The sequence below is a fragment of the Vanderwaltozyma polyspora genome, genomic scaffold (genome assembly GCF_000150035.1).
Source record: "Vanderwaltozyma polyspora DSM 70294 KpolScaffold264 genomic scaffold, whole genome shotgun sequence".
NCBI classification, from domain to species: Eukaryota; Fungi; Ascomycota; class Saccharomycetes; order Saccharomycetales; family Saccharomycetaceae; genus Vanderwaltozyma; species Vanderwaltozyma polyspora.
In genome coordinates this window covers 1-20,275 of record NW_001834542.1, presented here as the reverse complement: position 1 = coordinate 20,275, position 20,275 = coordinate 1, and the positions used below count along the sequence as shown (strand labels likewise).

At 32.2% G+C, this 20,275-nt stretch overlaps 9 protein-coding genes across 9 annotated transcripts; 3 read left to right on the top strand and 6 right to left on the bottom strand.

The window, feature by feature from the left end:
* Positions 1-1,077: 1,077 nt before the first annotated feature.
* POL30 (proliferating cell nuclear antigen) lies at positions 1,078-1,854 on the top strand (the record flags this gene model as incomplete). The annotated part of the gene is made up of 1 exon (XM_001642431.1): positions 1,078-1,854. The coding sequence occupies one exon, from the start codon at positions 1,078-1,080 to the stop codon at positions 1,852-1,854; it is 777 nt and encodes a 258-aa protein (XP_001642481.1).
* Positions 1,855-2,029: 175 nt separating this feature from the next.
* Positions 2,030-3,895, bottom strand: TAH18 (NAPDH-dependent diflavin reductase; the record flags this gene model as incomplete). Its single annotated transcript, XM_001642430.1, has 1 exon — positions 2,030-3,895. One exon carries the CDS (start codon positions 3,893-3,895, stop codon positions 2,030-2,032), a length of 1,866 nt encoding a protein of 621 aa, XP_001642480.1.
* A 444-nt stretch (positions 3,896-4,339) lies between these two features.
* Positions 4,340-5,764, bottom strand: MSF1 (phenylalanine--tRNA ligase; the record flags this gene model as incomplete). The annotated part of the gene is made up of 1 exon (XM_001642429.1): positions 4,340-5,764. The coding sequence occupies one exon, from the start codon at positions 5,762-5,764 to the stop codon at positions 4,340-4,342; it is 1,425 nt and encodes a 474-aa protein (XP_001642479.1).
* Positions 5,765-7,032: 1,268 nt separating this feature from the next.
* Positions 7,033-7,722, top strand: MRPL16 (mitochondrial 54S ribosomal protein uL16m; the record flags this gene model as incomplete). Its single annotated transcript, XM_001642428.1, has 1 exon — positions 7,033-7,722. One exon carries the CDS (start codon positions 7,033-7,035, stop codon positions 7,720-7,722), a length of 690 nt encoding a protein of 229 aa, XP_001642478.1.
* Positions 7,723-7,929: 207 nt separating this feature from the next.
* On the bottom strand, positions 7,930-9,000 carry RFC5 (replication factor C subunit 5; the record flags this gene model as incomplete). The annotated part of the gene is made up of 1 exon (XM_001642427.1): positions 7,930-9,000. The coding sequence occupies one exon, from the start codon at positions 8,998-9,000 to the stop codon at positions 7,930-7,932; it is 1,071 nt and encodes a 356-aa protein (XP_001642477.1).
* Positions 9,001-9,309: 309 nt separating this feature from the next.
* Positions 9,310-10,122, bottom strand: Kpol_264p4 (pyridoxal phosphate homeostasis protein; the record flags this gene model as incomplete). Its single annotated transcript, XM_001642426.1, has 1 exon — positions 9,310-10,122. One exon carries the CDS (start codon positions 10,120-10,122, stop codon positions 9,310-9,312), a length of 813 nt encoding a protein of 270 aa, XP_001642476.1.
* A 1,977-nt stretch (positions 10,123-12,099) lies between these two features.
* IST2 (Ist2p) lies at positions 12,100-14,859 on the top strand (the record flags this gene model as incomplete). Its single annotated transcript, XM_001642425.1, has 1 exon — positions 12,100-14,859. One exon carries the CDS (start codon positions 12,100-12,102, stop codon positions 14,857-14,859), a length of 2,760 nt encoding a protein of 919 aa, XP_001642475.1.
* A 134-nt stretch (positions 14,860-14,993) lies between these two features.
* Positions 14,994-17,006, bottom strand: POL12 (DNA-directed DNA polymerase alpha subunit POL12; the record flags this gene model as incomplete). Its single annotated transcript, XM_001642424.1, has 1 exon — positions 14,994-17,006. One exon carries the CDS (start codon positions 17,004-17,006, stop codon positions 14,994-14,996), a length of 2,013 nt encoding a protein of 670 aa, XP_001642474.1.
* A 359-nt stretch (positions 17,007-17,365) lies between these two features.
* Positions 17,366-19,825, bottom strand: Kpol_264p1 (uncharacterized protein; the record flags this gene model as incomplete). The annotated part of the gene is made up of 1 exon (XM_001642423.1): positions 17,366-19,825. One exon carries the CDS (start codon positions 19,823-19,825, stop codon positions 17,366-17,368), a length of 2,460 nt encoding a protein of 819 aa, XP_001642473.1.
* Between the last annotated feature and the right edge of the window lie 450 nt (positions 19,826-20,275).

Genomic DNA, 20,275 nt, shown 5'->3' with positions numbered 1-20,275 from the left:
TGTCTCNNTTNNNCCTCTAATTTNCCGAGAAAAGTATAACCCAAAACCACCCCGCTTTTTATTTTAAGGCCCAGAAAAAGAACCGAGAGAGGCCATTCCACGGTGTGGTTCATTTTCTAAAACAGGATTAAGGGAAACCCGAGTTTGTGCAGTGGAATTTAGGGAAATGAACTTATTCCGAAGTAAGCCTTGAGGCAAAGCGAGGGTAAAAAGATCGATTGAAAGGATTGTAAACGCACCCTGCTAATAAACTCCTTGTCCCCTCCCCTCACTAACCTTTAGATTGGGCAANTTAAAGTATCGTATCCCAGTTCTCGATTGTATANTAACTACCCCACTTCACACTTTTTTTCCATTTTTACATCTACGTGGACGTGTGGGTGTGTTGTGTNNGGTGTAAATGTCTCTCTCTTCTCTTCTCAATTTTATAATAGGAATATTAGTATATCACTATCCTTTATATTNCAATGAAAAGAGAGGTAAAGAAAGTAAACTTTTTTTTTCCTCTACCTTTTTAACAAATAATAGTTGATCTATCTATCTTTCTCTATATATATATATACTTATATCTATATCGAAATAACAACGTCAACTGCTTATCCTTTGCTAGAAACCAACTAAGCTTCTTACACTTCTTACACTTCTTACTTCATAACTTTATATGATTGCCCTTTAAGATTTATATAGATTCTCGTTCTCTTGAGACATACATACATAGATGACATCTTCAAATGATGCTATAATAGTTTACGCGTCGCATACGCGTAAACTTCCTATAATCTTTGCATGACAGTACATCCATTTTAATTGAAAATATTCTGGTGTTTTTCCCATCAATTAAATTAAATCTGAGACACGAAATTTTCCATGAGTATTTAAACTCTAATGGTTCATCATTCTTATTCATCCTTTCCTTTCCAGATTCTTATTACTTTACGTGTTTTACAGATTTATATCATATTTTAAAACTAACCTACATTTGGATTACTAGCCAACTTTCTCCTCTAAGCCAGACATTTTAAAGATATACAGAGAATAACTGCTAATTATATTTAATAATAAGTTACATTAACAAACATGTTGGAAGCTAAGTTTGAAGAAGCATCTTTTTTCAAAAGAATTATTGACGGTTTCAAAGACTGTGTTCAATTGGTTAATTTCCAATGTAAAGATGATGGTATCATTGCACAAGCTGTTGATGATTCTCGTGTCCTGTTAGTTTCTCTAGAGATTGGTTCTGAATCTTTCCAAACTTATAGATGTGATCACCCAATCACTTTAGGTATTGATTTGAACTCTTTGAGTAAAATCTTACGTTGTGGTAACAACACCGATACTTTGACTTTAATCGCAGATGATACTCCAGATTCCGTTTTATTATTATTCGAAGACACCAAGAGAGAAAGAATCGCTGAATATTCTTTGAAATTAATGGATATTGATGCTGATTTCTTGAAGATTGAAGAATTAGCTTATGAATCAACCCTAATGATGCCTTCTGCCGAATTCGCTAAGAATGTTCGTGATTTAAGTCAACTAAGTGATTCCCTAACTTTTACCATCACAAAGGAGACAATTAAATTCCAAGCTGATGGTGATATTGGTTCCGGTTCTGTTATACTAAAACCTTACGTAAATATGGATGATCCAGATCAAAGTATTAAGTTAGAAATGGAACAACCTGTCGATCTAACTTTTGGTTCAAAATATTTATTAGATATCGTAAAAGGTTCTGCGTTATCAAACAAAGTCGGCATTAGATTATCAAGTGAAGCTCCTGCTTTATTCCAATTTGACTTGTCAAGTGGTTTCCTACAATTCTTCTTGGCTCCAAAATTCAACGATGAAGAATAATAGTTTTCCATATGAAATAATCATCATACAAACAAAAATCATAAAAATTAAACAATAAAAATGACATCTATAATAATTCACTGTATAATAATATAATTAAATATTTTAAATGATAAAAAATATGTTAACTATCAATGCATTAAGTTTTACAAATATAATATATTCAAAGTTTTGGTTACCAAGTCTCTTGCAAGTACCTGTGATCTGCTTCCATTTTTTTCAAGTATGCTTCAGCTTCTTTATCGTCAGCAAAGCTACCCCATTTCTTAAGCATTTCAACAATTGTTAGTCTAACTTGAATTGGCATTTTACCTGAAGAGCCACATAAATATATGTTGGCATTTTCATTGATAATTATTTCTGTCAACTCTTGCCCTTTCTTCCATAAAACGTCTTGAACATATTTCACATCAGGGGAATTCACTCTATCTCTAGAGAATGCAGTGTATAAGTTAATCTTTCCCGATTTTTCCCATTCCTCCAAGGTTTCTTGATAAAGATAATCGCTATCTTTGAAACGATTACCAAAGAATAAATGAATATTCCCAGAAATATTTGATTTGATCAATGACATCATTGGAGCTATACCAACACCCGGGCTAATTAAAATAAATGGAGATTTGCAGTTCACTTTATCTAATAGATTGTTTCTATGGATTTTGTAGCGTAATTCATCACCTATTTTCAAATTAGCGACAAAATTTGTACATACACCCTTTCTAATCTTTCGAAGAATTGTTTTATATTTAACAATTGCGATTGTCAAATCAATGCTTGGATCAGAATCACCACTGGAAATAGAAAAAAGTCTCGGTTTGATTATTGGCATATAATCTAAAATATATTTCCAGGGTAAATTTAATGACAAGAAATCTTCTACAACTTCCAAAATAGATCTTCTAGGCCTATTACAATAATCAAATAGATCTTGCATATCCTCATCGACAGCAAACTGGTGTAATTTTTCTCTTTGCTGATCTAGTTGGTCCTGTCCTTTCTCTAATCTACTTTTATCCACAGCAAATGGCCATACTTTCATAAAAAAACTTACTCTTGGTACACTCATAATATCACATTGGTAATTCAATAGGTTACGGAGAGTTAAAGGTACGATAACACCTCCTTCTAATAAATTATTTTGAACACCATTTGAAAACTTTAATGGTTTATCGGCAACCTTTAGCCACTCCGGCTGAACCTTTAATATTTTCTCAACATCCTCATCTGTATTACAGGGATATAGTGCAATTGTATCACCAGGATTATAATTTTCATTGTCTTTCATTTTAATCGTAAATTGTCTAACATCTTGGAAATGTTCATTATTAGTAATCCTTAAATTTTTGGAAACTTCTCCATACTTAACTGAAGAATCACCCTTAAACTTTACTGGTTTGGTAGAAGATGTTTCCATGTCCAATTCATCATCTAGCATTAAATAACTGCTTGGTTCCATATATATTTCATCGTCAATGGCAATTCTCTTTATTCGTTCACCATTAACTAATCTGGTAGGGAATTTTTCAGACAACAATTTAAGAATTCTTCTTTCAAACTCGAAATATACACTTTCGACACCTGAACCTGTTCCTTTATTACTTCCTGCCATAGATATTTCATCTGCTTCTAATCTATCGAAAAGCTCGATGGCTCCCAATTGGTTTACAAACCTTTCGTGTAGTTTCCTTACAGCATAATTAAAATGTGGGTACGACGAGTCACCCAAACCCAAAAATGAAACCTTTAAATGATTCAAAAGATCATGTGGCAAAGATTTTTGTTTCAAAAATGACCATAATGATTGCTGTTCAGTTGCAGATGAGGATTTGCGGGCATTCACTGGAAGTTCACCTTGTCCTGAAGTTGAACAAATTATGAACATATAACGACATTCAAGCACATCGGATGGTATAAAATCGCCTAAAGGACAAATAGTATGTTTAAAATGTAGTCTATTCAACTTTTGAGATAATATATATGCGTAATCACAAGCATTTCCAGTCTCAGAACCATATAAAATAACAATTTTTTTCGATGACATTCTCAATAGTAAAATTTGGGTGCAATAAGTGAAATGAATTTAAAAGTTCTTACAATCAAATCAACCTGAATTTTTTACCTGAATATCAAATATCAGAATATATATTCCCCAATCACACCTGAAGCAGCACTTAACTGATGATCACAAACTCCTAAACAAAATATAATAATCATTATTTAAATGTATCCTATTAGTAATATTCATCTTTAAATCTATTAACCTTTTTATACTGAATATCTAATTTAACCTATTTACATGGCGGCATATTCGTCCGTGGTGATTATGATTGGTAATGATCAGCTCGTACATGAAGACAATTATTGTTAGTATGATGAAGAGTGTCATTCACAAGAACTTCTTTCTTAATGACATCAATTCCTTCAACAAAGTGGCCATCATTTCGTTCATAACGGTTTCATAAACCTTTATCTGGTATTAGTGACCTTATCTTAGTTCAACATTATATTTATTGACGAGCTCATCACGAACTTTTTCTTGAATTTCATTAATTTCTTCATTAGTGACATTTCTGTCCATTGATTGATAATTGATTCTATAACATAGGGATTTTTTGCCAGATTTTGAACTGGTAAATTCATCAATTAATTTGACAGATTCCACTAAATCTCCCCCTTCGTTTCTTACAATCTCCATAACATCGTTTTCATGAACTTCAATTGCATTATCGTCGTTTGCTAACCAAAATGATACATCTCTTAAAGTACCAGGATATTTGGAATATGGAACAAATGGGTTTATTTTACCTTTTATAAATTGGGTATGGAATCTTTCATCCATTGTCCAGAATAATCTAATATCTGGAACTTCAAATAGTAACATAGCGATTCTATCTAAGCCTAATCCAAAAGCCCAACCAATTGTAGAATCCTTTTCAAAGCCAGAATTTAATAATACTTGTTCACGAACAAGACCACATCCACATACTTCTAACCAATCACCTTGCCACCACACTTCTATTTCCCAAGAAGGAGCTGTCCATGGGAAATAAGCTTTAATCCAACGGACTTTTAATTCTTTAGGTATATCAGCCACATTTGAGTTTTTCATACTAGTTATCTTTTGATTAAAGACCTCGGAAACTACCAATTCCACAGATCTTTTCAAATGCTGTTGGCACAGTTCCACTTCTAGCTCAGTCATATAATCTTGTTTTGGATTACCCTCTAAAGATTTATCATCCTCAACAATTAGTTTAGTCTCCTCTTTTTCTAACTGATCCCCTAATTTTTTGATGTCTTTTCTCAATTGCACAATATGCTGAGGTTCTTTATTTGAATTTAAAGCTTTTTCTCTTTTCCAAATTCTAGCACCTTCCATTTGATGGAAAGCAGGATAATGAGTTCTATCAATTTCATCTCTTCTATATACATCTGCTGATATTAGAAACCCTGATCTCCCACTATTTGAACTCGATTGATCAGATTTAATATCTTTAAAACATTTCATTTCATGAGCAGATGTATGAGTACGCAATAAATGTTTATCATTAACATAATACGTATCGGATTTTGATCTACCAGGATGGTCTTCTGGGAATCCTAATGAATCAAAATTGTCATAAACAGATACTACAGGTTTGAAATTATTATAAATGTTAAACGCCTTATCAGTAGAATTTAGTTTTTGCTCAATCATTTCTCTTAGGATGCTCACAGGATGTGATTCATGGACGTGTAATGAACGATCAGTTAAAGACACAATTGATGGAGTAACATTAGTCCAGTGTTCATTTGTTTCATAATCTACCTCATTGATATTAATTGATTTAGGAATAGCATTTGAAGAGAATAGACGCAGTTTCCCAGTACATTTTAGAAGAATCCTTGAACGAGTTATCATTAGGGCCATTGCAACACTCGAAAGGGAATCCAAAGGAAAAATAATTTAACTTTTGTTATCAATATAGTCTAGATAGTTGGGGGTTAAGGAAGTCCTTCCCTATATTGAAACTATGTTCTTATAATTATTTTGATCTAATCGATCCACTTTAAAATCATTCGATTCAATTGGTTTCTAGCACGATATCTCTGCGAGATATATAATTCACGTGATACACATGATAATTGTCACGTGTGTCAAAAATATTAATAAATTACATTTAAACTATAGAGTCCCTAAGAACTATGTATTTAATTCAATTTTTGGGTTCCTTCCATCTTTAATTTTTCTATTCTTTCCAGATCAGAATCCAGATCATAAGATAGAAGTATTTATTTACAATTAAATCTCTCTATTTTTTCCTTAAAGAAGATATTGTATACATCTTGAGGGCATAACAATAAATAATCATAAAGATTAAAAATATAACTTCAGCATTTATGATTTTAATTAATTAAAGGGTTTATAAAAATAAAAGTGTCTTTTGAAAAATCACTTCACTTCTAATTGTAAAAACATGCATAATCTTGATATCTTAATGACAAAGAAATTGTTTTGATAAAAATTCAAACTAAACCATATTGTATTTAGCGAGGTCAAGAGAATTTATTTTATTGTTAAGGATACAACTTCTTTATTTAGTTTACTTAAATGTATATAATGTATTGATTGTATATAGAAATAAAATGGTTGTCACATATAGACATTGCTGACGCATTGAATCACATGACCATGTGCGTTAAGTTATCGTATGTATCTCTTTATTGGCTAGGAGCACTCTATAATGCAAGAAAATCTGGTACCTGTAGCATTAATTTTGTACAATTAAAAACCACGTTTTCACTGCTATACGTGTCTTACCCAAACTAAAGACCAAAATAGAAACATCATTGGCCTTATATAATCTATTATCATCCTTTAACTAACCAACAAGAAAGTCAGTTAACTAGTCCTACATACAAAAGGAACTTATTCACGTGATAATCACGTTTTGCACAACTCTTATTGGGAAACATGAAATTTGACGAGAAATAAAAAAAAAAGACAAGAAAAAAGAATTTTGAATAAAAAGTATAAAGCAGAACCTTACCTTACAATAGAGTTAAGAGATCTTCCTTTAAGATATTCAGCTATTAATTGGATCGAAAGGTCAGAGAAGGAGTTCCATCTATATCATATAAAGGGTGTTTGAACGGTATCTTATACTATAGTGGTGAAATTCCAATCAAATATTAACAATGTTCAGCGGACTGTTAAAGAAGCCAACAAATTATTTTGGTTTGAACAATTCCAATTCAATAATTCATGGGTTACAAAACTCTATGTTTAGACGTTTTACACATGAATATGCCCCAAGATTTAAGATTGTTCAAAAAAAACATAAAGGTCGTGTGCCCGTCCGTATTGGTGGCTCTGTTAAAGGTTCAACTCTACAATTTGGTACCTATGGTATTAGATTAAAGACTGAAGGTGTAAGGTTAACTGCTTTACAATTGAAAGAAGCTGATAATGCATTGATGAGATATGTCAGACCTTTGAATAATGGTCAACTTTGGAGAAGAATGTGTGCAAATATTGCCGTTTGTATTAAAGGTAATGAAACAAGAATGGGTAAAGGTAAAGGTGCTTTTGATCATTGGATGGCCCGTGTACCAACTGGTAAAATTATTTTTGAAATGAGTGGTGATAATTTGCATGAAAAGGTTGCTAGAGAAGCCTTTAGAAAAGCTGGGGATAAATTACCAGGTGTCTACGAGTTCGTTACCAGGGATTCTGATATTAGAGTTGGTTTACATTCCACAGTAGATAAAGAAACTGCATTGAAAAAAATTGATTATTTTGAAAAACTAAAGAAGAAACCTTCAAAAGAATACGTATCTGAATTAAAGTCAAAGGAGTCTCTTTATAAATTATACAGAGGTCGTTAAATTTTTAACAAAAAAATCAAAAAGGCCACATCGACAATTATACGTAACATACATATATCACATGTAAATAATATTGATATAAATCATATTCTCTATTAAAATAAATACTTTTTAAACGTTTAGTTTCTTCTACAGAATAAGTGAATTATATAATTTAATCGTTTAATTTATATATTAATGCTGTCATTTAGTAATTTTAAAAAAGTGCTATTTATTGTCTAATGCACACATGACTTTTGCGATAAAACCTTCTAAATGGAAAATAGCTTTATTACCTAATGCCAATCTTTCATCAAATGTACTAGAACAATCAATTATCTTTGTTTTAATTGAATCAGAATTTTCTGGATTTTTTAACAATGAAAATGTCAATTCCTCTAAAATTATCTTTGGAGGTATACAATGTGCCAATAAATCGTATAGGATAGCACGGCATTCTATCAAGGAACTAACAGATCTCTCTCTTTGAATCTTATTCGTCAATTTCAAAATTACAACCAACCAATCTGGTCTTATAATGGCAGTGGATGATTTCAATTGAAGTTCGTTTGTTAATGCCATTGATTCCAGCATTAGTAATCCCAATCTTAAGTTACCATCTGATTCAATCGCTATCTTATTTAATATATCATTTGATTCGATTTGAAGGTTTTCCTTCTTTGACACTTCCATTAAATTTTGAACCACTTCATCATCAGTTGGTGCTGAACAACGAATCATTAAGCAACGAGATTTAATTGGAGGGATTATAGAAGACATCGAATCGCAAACCATTATTAGACGGATGTTTTTAGAATATTTCTCCATGGTACGTCTTAAAGCAGCTTGTGCATCTCTAGTTAAAGAATCTGCTTCATTTATAACTACACATTTATATCTATGCGCCAAACCGTCTTTTGATTCTTGGAAATCAACTTGTTCCATTTGAGCTACCTCCTTTAATAACTCCTGAATAACAATTCTATCATTATTACCCATATCACTTGGAGTAATTTCCAAATGATAAGGAGAACTCACAACATTTAATTCTAATTTACGATTCGAACTTGTAACAAATTGTCTAACATCGATTTTCAATCTATAAACACCTGAACCAAAAATAGATTCCAATAAAGCCATGCATCTAGTCTTCTTACCACTACCATTTGGACCATATAACAACAAGTGTGGAAGGTCCTTTGGTTGATGAGATAAAGATTTTAACAATTCTGTTAAGGAACCATTATGCGTTAAACTATCTAAGGTTCTTGGACGGTATTTATCAACCCACAATGACATTCTTGCCTCTCTATAATTTTTGGAGTTCCTTTAATTCACCACTAATTCAATTTGAACTTGTGATTGTATCAACCTTTATTCCAATTAAACCTTCATTCATCTTATATTTGAAGTTATCACTTGATATCGTGTTTAATTTCAGATGGTTTAAAATTGAATAGGCTTTATAAAATTTAACGCGTGCCCAAGCTTTTCACAGTAGGAAATGAATAAATGATTCAAGTGAGATGAGATTAAGATACTGTTCTATTCTATGTATATACTTAAGTATTTATATGATCATTATTTATTTGGGAGTTGATGAATACATCAATGTTTTGCAGGTCTTACACCAAAGATGTCAGTTCCTACTCTTACTTCTGAGGTACCTTGTTTAATAGCTTGTTTAAAATCTGCAGACATACCCATTGATAATTTTAGATTTGTATTATATTTTGAATCAATCTTTGACTTCCAATTGACTAAATTTTCGAAATCTAAGTTAATATAATCTGGATCGTTGTTGTGTGAAGTTTCCCAGGAACCAATTGTCATTAAACCTATTAAATTAATATTTTTAGTATTTGAATTAAAGAAGAACTCTATGATCTCAAAAATTTCAGATTCATCAGACAGACCAGATTTTTGTTCTTCATTAGACGTATTAATTTGAATGAAACAATTTATCGGTGGGGAATCAGGATTATATTTTGAACGAGCTTCATTTAGTTTATTTGCCTTTTTCAATGAATCCACAGTTTCTACAGCGTATAAATTTGGGATTTTTGCCAAATCTTTACATTTATTAGATTGAAGGCCACCGATGAAATGCCAGTTAATATCTTTTGGCAAGGCAATTGATTTTTCAATTAGTTCTTGAACATAATTTTCCCCAAAATGTCTTATACCATGATCGTATAATAATTGTACATCGGACGCAGGCTTTAATTTTGATACAGCCAATAGCATAACTTGATCCTTATTATTAATACCATATTTAGCCTCTGCATCTCTTATTTGAGCGAGAATTGATTCATAATTTGTAACTAATTCATCCTTTCTAGTCATTGTTGAAATTCTATTAATTTGGGTAGTGCGGTAGGTAGGGAGAAATCGAATTAAACGTTGTCCTCCACGAATCATACAAGCTGTGACTTGTGATTGTTCAATATATTAATTAATTAATTAATTAATTAATTAATCGATGCAGTGAGTATAGGTGTGAAATTTTGGTAATAGTAATAACATTTCTTTAAAATAGCTTTGAGAGATCATTGATTGTATGTTAGGTGCGGTGCATTATGATTAAATCAAGCATATAAGAAAAAGAGAATACGTCCAAAGTGATAAACCATCACATGATCACGGAATGCCACTAAAGACAAAAAAAAGTATGTACATACATCTACTTTAATATAAATTGTTGCTACTGTCCATTATTCATTATTCTTACTCATGATACCCTATAAGGGTATCATGAATGGTATTCCAAACCGATGTAATGTGGCGCAACCAAATACTAGACATAACATTTTTTTTCGGTGCTACTCTCTTTTAAGCATAATGGGGGGAGTAGTGTTTTTTCCCTTAAGTGTAAACTCTCTCCTCATTCATTGTGTGGCCATCGCTTAGCCCGGGTAATTTACGGTGGAGACAATAGTCCATATGATCGTGGAAAACTATTCGTATATTATGATACATATGCAAGAAGATTACCGTACTGGTACTGAGAAGACATCAGCAGCGTGATGATGGTGAGCTGTTCACAGGCATAGATAAACAGACGTAGCAGGCAGGAAACACAAAAGGGGAGCAGAATTTATCATACTATACATCATCGACATCCAGTTTACATATTGAATAATGAATAATGAATAACGAATAATGAGTACAGACAAAACGTAATAAAAATATATATCCTTAACCAGTCAAACTCACCAGCCATCTTAGCTGCTGGCTACTGTCACCCCTGTTCTTGACCCTCTCTCCCTCTGGCATCACCCTCTCCTAAACCACAACTCCCCAAAGCAGGGTAACAATCAACCCACCGACGAGCTGCCGTTCCCGCCCTTCCTGTTCACTACACCCCTTGTTCCCCGTTTTTCCCTCCCCCCCCCCGATCCCATTCCGTCCACAATGACACAATGCACTATGACGAACTGAACCAAAAAATCCAAAAAACTCAAATTTTTAGGACAAAAGAAAAAAAAGAAGAATGCTGGAAAATGCCAACTTTTTAATTTTTTATTTTTTTTATTTTTTATTTTTTTGGGATTTCGACAATATCCAAACTCACTTCACTTCAATTCGGCTTACACGCATAGTTTTATACCAACAATCACATACACTCTTACTTTCTCACTCCCATTCTCACTCTCTCTCTCTCTATTAAGACGAAAATTTCGAAAAAATGTACTGTAATTGATACAATTTCGAAACAGGCTTGTCCTTTTTATATAACGCAATCGATTGATTGTTTCTTGTATATTTTAAACATCTGTGTATATTTGCTACCACGTCGACAATTCCATTACTATCCACTTCTTCTTCTTTTTGGGTTGTTTTATCTGCAATACCTGACTTATATATAATATAAATATATACATATAAGAGCTCAACTTCGTTTTGGTTTGCAGGGCTTGCTGAAATACAATTGAAAAACTAACACTGAAAGGATATAGCGCAATAAGCTGGTGCAAGAACAGGTGCACAAACACATTATAACAAGACTTTTCCAGGTTCGATTGGTTTTTGTTTAGTTTAGTTTAGTTTAGTTTAGGTTTTTTTTTCCACTTTACACTTCACACTTTTATTTTGATCAATTACTTCCTCAAAATAAGAGATATATCAGCTATCAATTGTAATTTTACTATTATCTCGGTTACATTTTTTTTTGTTATTAAAATTTTACCCTCAATTTTTCATTTTAGTTCTTAATTATAATAACCGTGGATTATAAACTTTTTTTTAATAGTTACCACTCGTCGTTTCACAATCTCATTATAGTTTTAGTCCAATCCATTCTAATCTAGTTTTGTTTTATTAGTTCCCAGAGGATTGTATCGATTTTACACTATTTTTAGAAAAAAAATATAAATAAAATAATCAACATAATTCGTCATGTCATCGTCAGCCGTGCATAGCACTTTGGATCAATTAAATCCAAATTTTGTAATCATCGCTGAATACTCTTCAGATAATGTATCGAAAATATTAGCTGAATTGTCAACTATTAACTTAAACGTCGTTTCAAGACCCGGGTGTAATAACGACTACGTCTATATTTTCACAAAAGTGAAATTCCAAGAACAAAAAATTGCTTTGTATGATCTGTTGACAAAGGTTTCTTTCATCGATTCAATTATACCTATTTCTGAATTTAAAAAGACCAAGCAATTGGAATTCTCTGTTAAAAAATTAATAAAATCGAAACATTTGATACCAAATGAAAGCGAATTGTACCATTTAGCAAATTTGGTCAATGATAAAAATCAAATTTATTATTTTATGTTCTTTAAAAAATACATTAAATGGTTACGTAATTTATCATTGATAGGTTTATTATTCCGTTTCATCTCATCACCATGGGAATTTAACTTTGGTTACTCAGCTATCCTTTCTTTCTCTTCATTATATTTCGTGGCTTCTTGGATATATCATGATAAATCAAACATTTCAAAAAAAATCAATTTGCAAAACCATTTGACTCTACATGATAATACCGCCACTATGAAACTATCAAAATCTGTTATATTGAAGAAAATTTCATTCATCCCAATTAGCTTCATATTCATTCTGGCTTTGGTCTCTTTCCAATTTTTCTGTTTCTCTTTGGAAATTTTCATCACTCAATTATATTCAGGTGGCTTAAAACCAATTCTAACCTTATTACCAACCATATTAATTTCAGTATTCGTACCTGTACTAACAATGGTCTATAACAATTTCTTTGTTAATCCGTTCGTTAATTGGGAAAATGGTCCAAATCCAAGAAGATCAAAAATGGAAAAAAATCTATGTTTAACTTTCTTCACTAGTTACATGCCATTGTTCTTAACTTTGTTCGTATATCTACCATTCGGTTATTTGTTCAATGACGAAGTGAAAGATACTATCATCGTATTGGCTAGTAAGTTCTTCATTCCTGTGGTTCAAGATGACTTCATCGTTAATATCTCTCGTTACCAAAAACAATTCTATTTTTTCATTGTCACTAATCAATTGGTTTTAACCTCAATGGAAAACTTAGTACCAATTATAATGAAAAAAGTCATTCCTATGATAAAGAAGACTAAACAAAACAAATTATCCCGTTCAGAAGAGAAGAAAATTATCAACTCAGTAGAATCTTCATACACTGAAGATTTTAACTTGTGGAATCAAGTCAGACTATACCAAGCTTCACAATGGGGCGAATTCAATGCTGACGAGAATTTCAAAAAGGTTATTGTCCAATTTGGCTATGTTTCCATGTTTTCAACTATTTGGCCATTGGCTCCAGCTGTTTTGTTCATAATCAATTCCATCATTTACAGAGCAGACTTATGGAGAGCTTTCATTAAATGCAGACCTTCCTCAAATGTTATCTTCGAGTATAGAAATTCCTCAGACGAGACTCAAAACGATTTATTGAACGAAGAACCTTGTCTATGGGATATCGTACTTCCAATTAATTCGATATTTGGTTCAATTATTTGTATGACTTTAACATATATGTACAGATACTGTAACTTACCAGGCGTTGGCTACAAATTATACTCTAGATATAGTGATTATTGGTACAAAGAAAACCCAATGGAACACTCATACCTCTCCATTTTATTGGCTGCTATCATTTTCGAACACATTTCAATATTCTTTTACTACATCTTCGTTAAAATTTTCAAAGCAGAAAGATACAATGGCCAAACTGGATATATACCAAACAGTAAAGCAAAAATTCCAAAGCAAGAACTAGATTTGTCAAATGCTGGTGAAGATACAAAAAATGCTATGAACAAGATTAAGGATAATGAATCTTTAAAGTCTAGAACTGTCGATAACACTATTAATTTTCCAAAAAGTGTCACAACTGGCGCCGAAATTAGTACGTCCAACTCTAGCGTAAGATCAAATACTGTAACTGAAAAATCTCTTCCCGATTCAAAACACTTCAGAGCAGGTCCGGTTATCAATACATTACCAGAGTCGATCGAATCTCTTCATACCGGTAAGAAAAGTGGAACACACACAACTCCTAGTACGACCGCAAGTATACCAGATGTCCTTAAAGTATCTCAAGAAGGATCTAACGTTGCAGGTGCAACAGTGCCGGAACCTATTCCAACTTCAAAGAATTACTTTCAAAGATATGATGAAAATGGAAATTTATTAAAAACATCATGGTCAGCAATCGCTGGTAATGGGTCTACATTAAATAATAAAGAAAACATCAACCCAATTCTACCATCAGAACACAAGTCTTCACTGGTTACTGCACCATCAGGTCTACGAGAAGTTGTAAATGCTTCAAATATAGCTGAACCTAGTGTCCAACAACCAGAAGTTGCCAAACCTCTTGCAGCCGCAGCTGCAGCCGCAGCATTAGCAGCGGACGATTCACACCGTGAACCTGTAACACCTTCAAAAGTATCACGTAATGACTCAAGAAGACATTCTCAAGTGAATACTCATTCACATGAAAATAGGACACCAAAGAGCAATGGTACTTCTGCTACGAAGGAGAGACACTCCAGTTCACATAAGAGAAAATCAACTGTTATTTCTAAGCCAGAAAAACATCTTCGTCATTCGACAAGTAAAGAAGCATCTTTGAATTCATCGAAAAGTGATTCTAAAAAATCGAAGGGCTTCTTAAGAAAACTGACAAAGAAATTGTAAACAAGTAACCCCATTTGATATATAACAAAAAATTATGTGTACTAAATTTTACGGAACGATAATATATAATCGAATAAAATATTAATGATAAATTAATTAGGCAAGAATGCTCCTTCATTTTTCTATAAAGTTGTCTAGTTCGTAACAATATCTACTCTAACTCTTTTCCAAATGTTATGCAAATATATCTCTTCTTGATCACCCATCTTAGTCAATTTCCCATTTTCTAAGTTAGGACTTTCTATTGTCATTTGGATGAAAGTACCTCTTCCACCATTTGGTCTGACAAATCTTCCAGGATTAATCACAACGACATTTTGGATAACTCTAGCAAAATATTGAAGTTCACTCGGGACAATTATAACGTCAGGAGCAAATCCGCCGATAAATTCAGTTAAACCTAGATAAGGAACATCTAGATCTGCTCCTGAAATATGTACGTACCTTTTCTTGCCATTTTCAGTAATTGGTTGTTTCTTAATACCACCAGGAAGAACAGGATAATATCTTCTTTGTTGTAACATATGTTCAGAAACTCTATCAAACCTATTTCTCATCGAGGTATTACCACCTTTTGTTATCTCTTTCATGTCTTTAAATAAATCAACATTGGAACATCCAAAGAATACTTCATTTAGTTGAAAAGTAGAAGGGTTAGTAAAACATTTGAAGTTTTTAGGCAATTGTAGTAATTTCCTATCCAAACTATCTTGTGGATATGCTGCATGTTTTGAAACAGAATCACGAGTTGAAGGAATTAGGATTATTTGGATTTTAGAGTTTATGTTTTTCAATAGAGGAACAAAAACTTTTGTAAATATTTCATCTAGAGTTTTTGGTTGAGATTTTAAATTTGGAAAGTTTGGAATAGCACCTTTGGCTACTAGAGGATTTGTGACATCAACAAACGGTCCAAACATAATTAAAATATGTGGCTTAATTTCGTTATTGATCTTTTCTACAAAAGAGACCAAGTATTCTAAATCAAAACTGTTGTCAGGAAAATATGGTCCACTGGTTATAACTACTTTCATGGATTTGTTATCTAATAACAATTGCGATTCTTGGATATCATCTGAAGTAGAAACAGGTGAATCTGGATATGGAAGTGATATAATTTCTTCCACCATAAAATAATCACCATTGGCGTTTTTTCCTTTAAATGCTACAAGTTGTCCACAGAATAGTGTCAGTTCTGCTACTTTTGTTAAATCCAATCTAACTCTTCTACCAATACCGCCTGATCTTGATGTCTCCAAGGCTAGTGATTCAGTATTCAAGAATCCCTCTGCAGTTGGAGAATCAGGGACAATTCTACCAACGGTGTATATTTCTGACTGAGATTGAATAGTTGGATCACCAAAATCGCTATTTGTTAATTCATAATGTTTTTGAATGATTGTTTTGAACATTTCTATTTGATAATCAAGAACATCAGCGGCGTCTTGCAAATTTTGTCTCATAGTCCTAAATTTGAACTTTTGAGCATCAAAATATGGCGATATCCTCACTTTATCTTCACTTTCAAAATCTAAGCCTTCTGCTACTTCCATATTTTCTGGATTTAAAGAGTCCAAAATCTTACCTGATTCATGACTACTTTTCAATGGTGCTGGTGTTGTTGCTATGACATCTGAACCTAATTCTAGAATACTTGAGTTCATGATATTAGGTGTAGTCGTCTGAGAGCCTTCATCGCGGATATCTATTGTATTTGCTGGACCTGCACTAAATTCAAGTTTTGACGAAGTGTTACTGACGGATCCACCATTGCTATCTTTGACATTTAATTTACGTTTCTTCAATGTAGGTGTTTTTGGTATATTAAAACCGAATAAGGAAGGGCTAGAACCAATTGGCTTTACAATCTTTGGTTTTACACCAGACGAATGTACATTACTTGATGATGCAATCTGCTGGGCTCTTTTTTCTACTTGTTGCTGGAGAAAGTCCTTATATGATTCCAAATTTTTTTGATTTAATTTTGTATGAGTTTCATTCCTGTGAACAGAAAACTGTTCCCACTTGATAAATAAGTCTTCAACCGATAGAGCATGTATTCTCAACAATGATTCCATCGTCTCTAAAATTGAAGAATCATCTACTTCAGGACCGAATTGATCAATAAGTTCTTTAGTGTGGCCCATCTTGATATATTTACCTAACAGGATAAGTTGTTAATAATCAGACTCCTGGACTGTTAACTCTAAATGTATATCAAAATTTAGTAGAATAGAGTTTATAATCTATAAATGCAAATAGTAATGCTATATATTTTGATATACTATGTATTTGAATAATGCAATGTCTACATTTTAAATGATAACATCATTAAATGTAATGTATAATAAGATGTTGAGATTTTTTTTTTATTACGCGTAAAATATATTAATTTTAAGATGGGTAGGTGAAACGCGTAAAATTTAGGAAATAATAATTATAATAATACAAATTATAATAATACAAATCCTAATGCAAAGGAAGAGATATTTTGAGCACTCTAACCTTATATTGATGTAAGTTTTTGGATCAATTGTATAGATATTTCATTAAAGCCGTTGAAAACATTTTTTATCTCTTCTTCATTGGAATTTGATGTTAACATCATATGATAGATAGATGCAGACACAATTGAACTTGCCATTCTCCACTCTGTCTTCTCACTTTGAATAAAGAACAGCATGGTTTGAGCTATTTCAGAATATTGATTTCTTTTCAGCTTAAATAAGCCAGACCTTAGTACTGAGCAAATTGTATTCAATAGGAATGTTTCTTTAATCCCAGGACCTTTACTTTGTTCACTGACTGCAAGGACACCTAATATTTTTGTAACATTGTTCGAGGTAAAATAATGTGACGTAATTAGAATATCTCTAAATTCCTCTAATAACAGATAAAGCTCACTTGAGAATTCCGGAATTTTTCCGATTAAAACGAGTGAGGATTCCCATAAGAAATCAAGTTGAGAAGTGGCAAAAGAAAAAGAATGAAATTCAACTAAACTCTTATGCAACACAAACAAACAGTCCGCGAGTAATAAAGATTTGCAAACAATCACTTCAGGCATTAATTCAGATTCAACTGCTGACTGTATCAACATATTACATAAGCTAATAAGATCAGAAAAACCATTTTCATTTAATAGCCACCCAATCATTTCTTGTTCTCTTTGAAAAGAAATTAGAGCTTCTAATAAACGATCGAAATGTTTCATAGCAAATGAACCACCTTTAATTTTTACTATTGCTCTCTTCATTGAATGAAATTTTACATTAAATAAGCCACGCTCACGAACAAACATATTAGATAACAAATAAAATGTCAAAGATGCTGGGGATATGCTGTCTAAAATAAGGACTGTATTGTCAGCTGCGGGATGTGATTCTTCTATCCTATGTATATTTTCCGATTTTGGTTTGATATTTATATTTCCAAATTCCTTATTTAATGTATTAGTTTCTGAATGGGTAGATTCAATCTCAGTATCGTTCCTTAACTCTTCTTCATCTACATTCATCATAGAATCTGAATTCGTCGAACTTCTCGAAGTATTATTAATTATCTTTGGAGGATCTAAGCTAAACTTAACTGTTGTTTCCTTCTCTTGATTTTGGAAGATATCACTTAAATTGACTCTTTGCTGATCAGCATCCTCGTCATCCAATTGAATATCCTCATCTTCATTTGCTTGAAGTTTTGAAGCAGGCAATTGTTCATAGACACTGACAATTTTTGTCATATTCGTTAATTTCATAGTGTTTGCTCCAATATCTTCGTTATTTTGTTGGTCATCAAATTCTAATTTTGGATCGTGATGAACTACACTGCTATCACTTGCTACTCGTTTTTGATTGAATGGGTTCACCATAGTCATTTCTAGGTATTTATTTTCATGTTCATCGAAATCTGATTTTGTGTGAATTTCACTGTCGATGTCATTATTTAGAATCTGTTCAATGTTTAAACTTCTATCTCTGCTTTCAATTTCATGAAAAATCTTCAGTTTTGTCGAAACTATTGACAGGTTTCTTAGAACAGAAAGGAACATTTCTTTGTTATGGACATAAATCTGAAATAAAGTTTCAAAATATAAGGTTTCGTCAAAATCTCTACCACAAATTTCGGTTAATTTTTGAATGGAATTCTTAGTGATTTGTTTATCCACCTTAATTGTGGCAGAATTCTTGAAAATTTCAAATAGCAAATGGATAGAGTAATTAAAAATCACTTGCCTGTATTTCATATAATAGATTGAACCTTCTGGAATATCTTCAATTTCGTCAGTTCCATTTGAAATCAAATTGTTCATTAAATTTGATATGGTTTCAATCAATTCATTAGGATCAAATTTGCTTAATATGTCACTAATTTCAATGCTATTAATGGCATATAAATCAATTGTATAATTAAGTGGAATTGAGTGATAAAATCTTGAAATTGACAACAATGGTTTGAAATCCTTTGGATTTCTAATCATTAATATTCTCAATTGCTTCATAATTCTATTGAAATCAATATTTTCATCTAGTAGTAATCTATTTTGGAGTAATTGAATTAAAAATTTAACATCCTTCGGAGAATTTATATTATTAAAATTACTGTAAAATCTTTCCAAATTACTTTGACCTATTGATTCGGAGGAGTTATTTTGAATTTCTGTACTAATATCACCACTTGCACTTCCATTATTGGCAGATGTTCCATTATTTTGATTAATTTCCATATATTTCTTCAGTAATGTATGTGAATTATTATTTGTAAGTTCACTTGTCAAATCAAACTGTGTATTCATTGTATCTATACTATCAACGTTAATATCAGCAGAAGAACTGTCAACATTCTGTTCAACATGATTGTTACTTGAAGATCTCGTNAAAGTTGATGGTGCACTACTTTTTCTTGAACCTCCAATGGATTTAGATTTTATATTTTGCCCTATATTTAGATTGCCATTATTTGACACCATACCTTCTGTATCACGTAATGTAAACTCACTAGACGACCTTGTAGTAAATAACTTTGCGAAGGATGAGGTGGCTGAGCATAACTGGGAATTTTCTATTGAAATACTATCGGCCCAACTTGATCTTCTGGAGATTCAACGAAGATGAAATTGATGTTGAAATTGCTGAAAACTAATTTTAAAGAGGGGGGATGGAAATCAAAACTTTTTTAATGAAAAAAAAGAATCGGTAACATTTCCTGCTTACCTGGAAAATTAAAATAAACGGAGGTAACCCAAAATCCTGACGGAGTTGGGCTGGCATCCTTAAAACCATTTCAAGAAAATTCATTTCTACCCTTTCTTTCCCGATGTAATCCACAATACCTAAAATGAAAATTCTGGAAACTTTTCTTCCAGAAAAATATAAGTGTGAAGTGATGCACAACCGGAGAAGTTTGGTTTTTTAAGAGT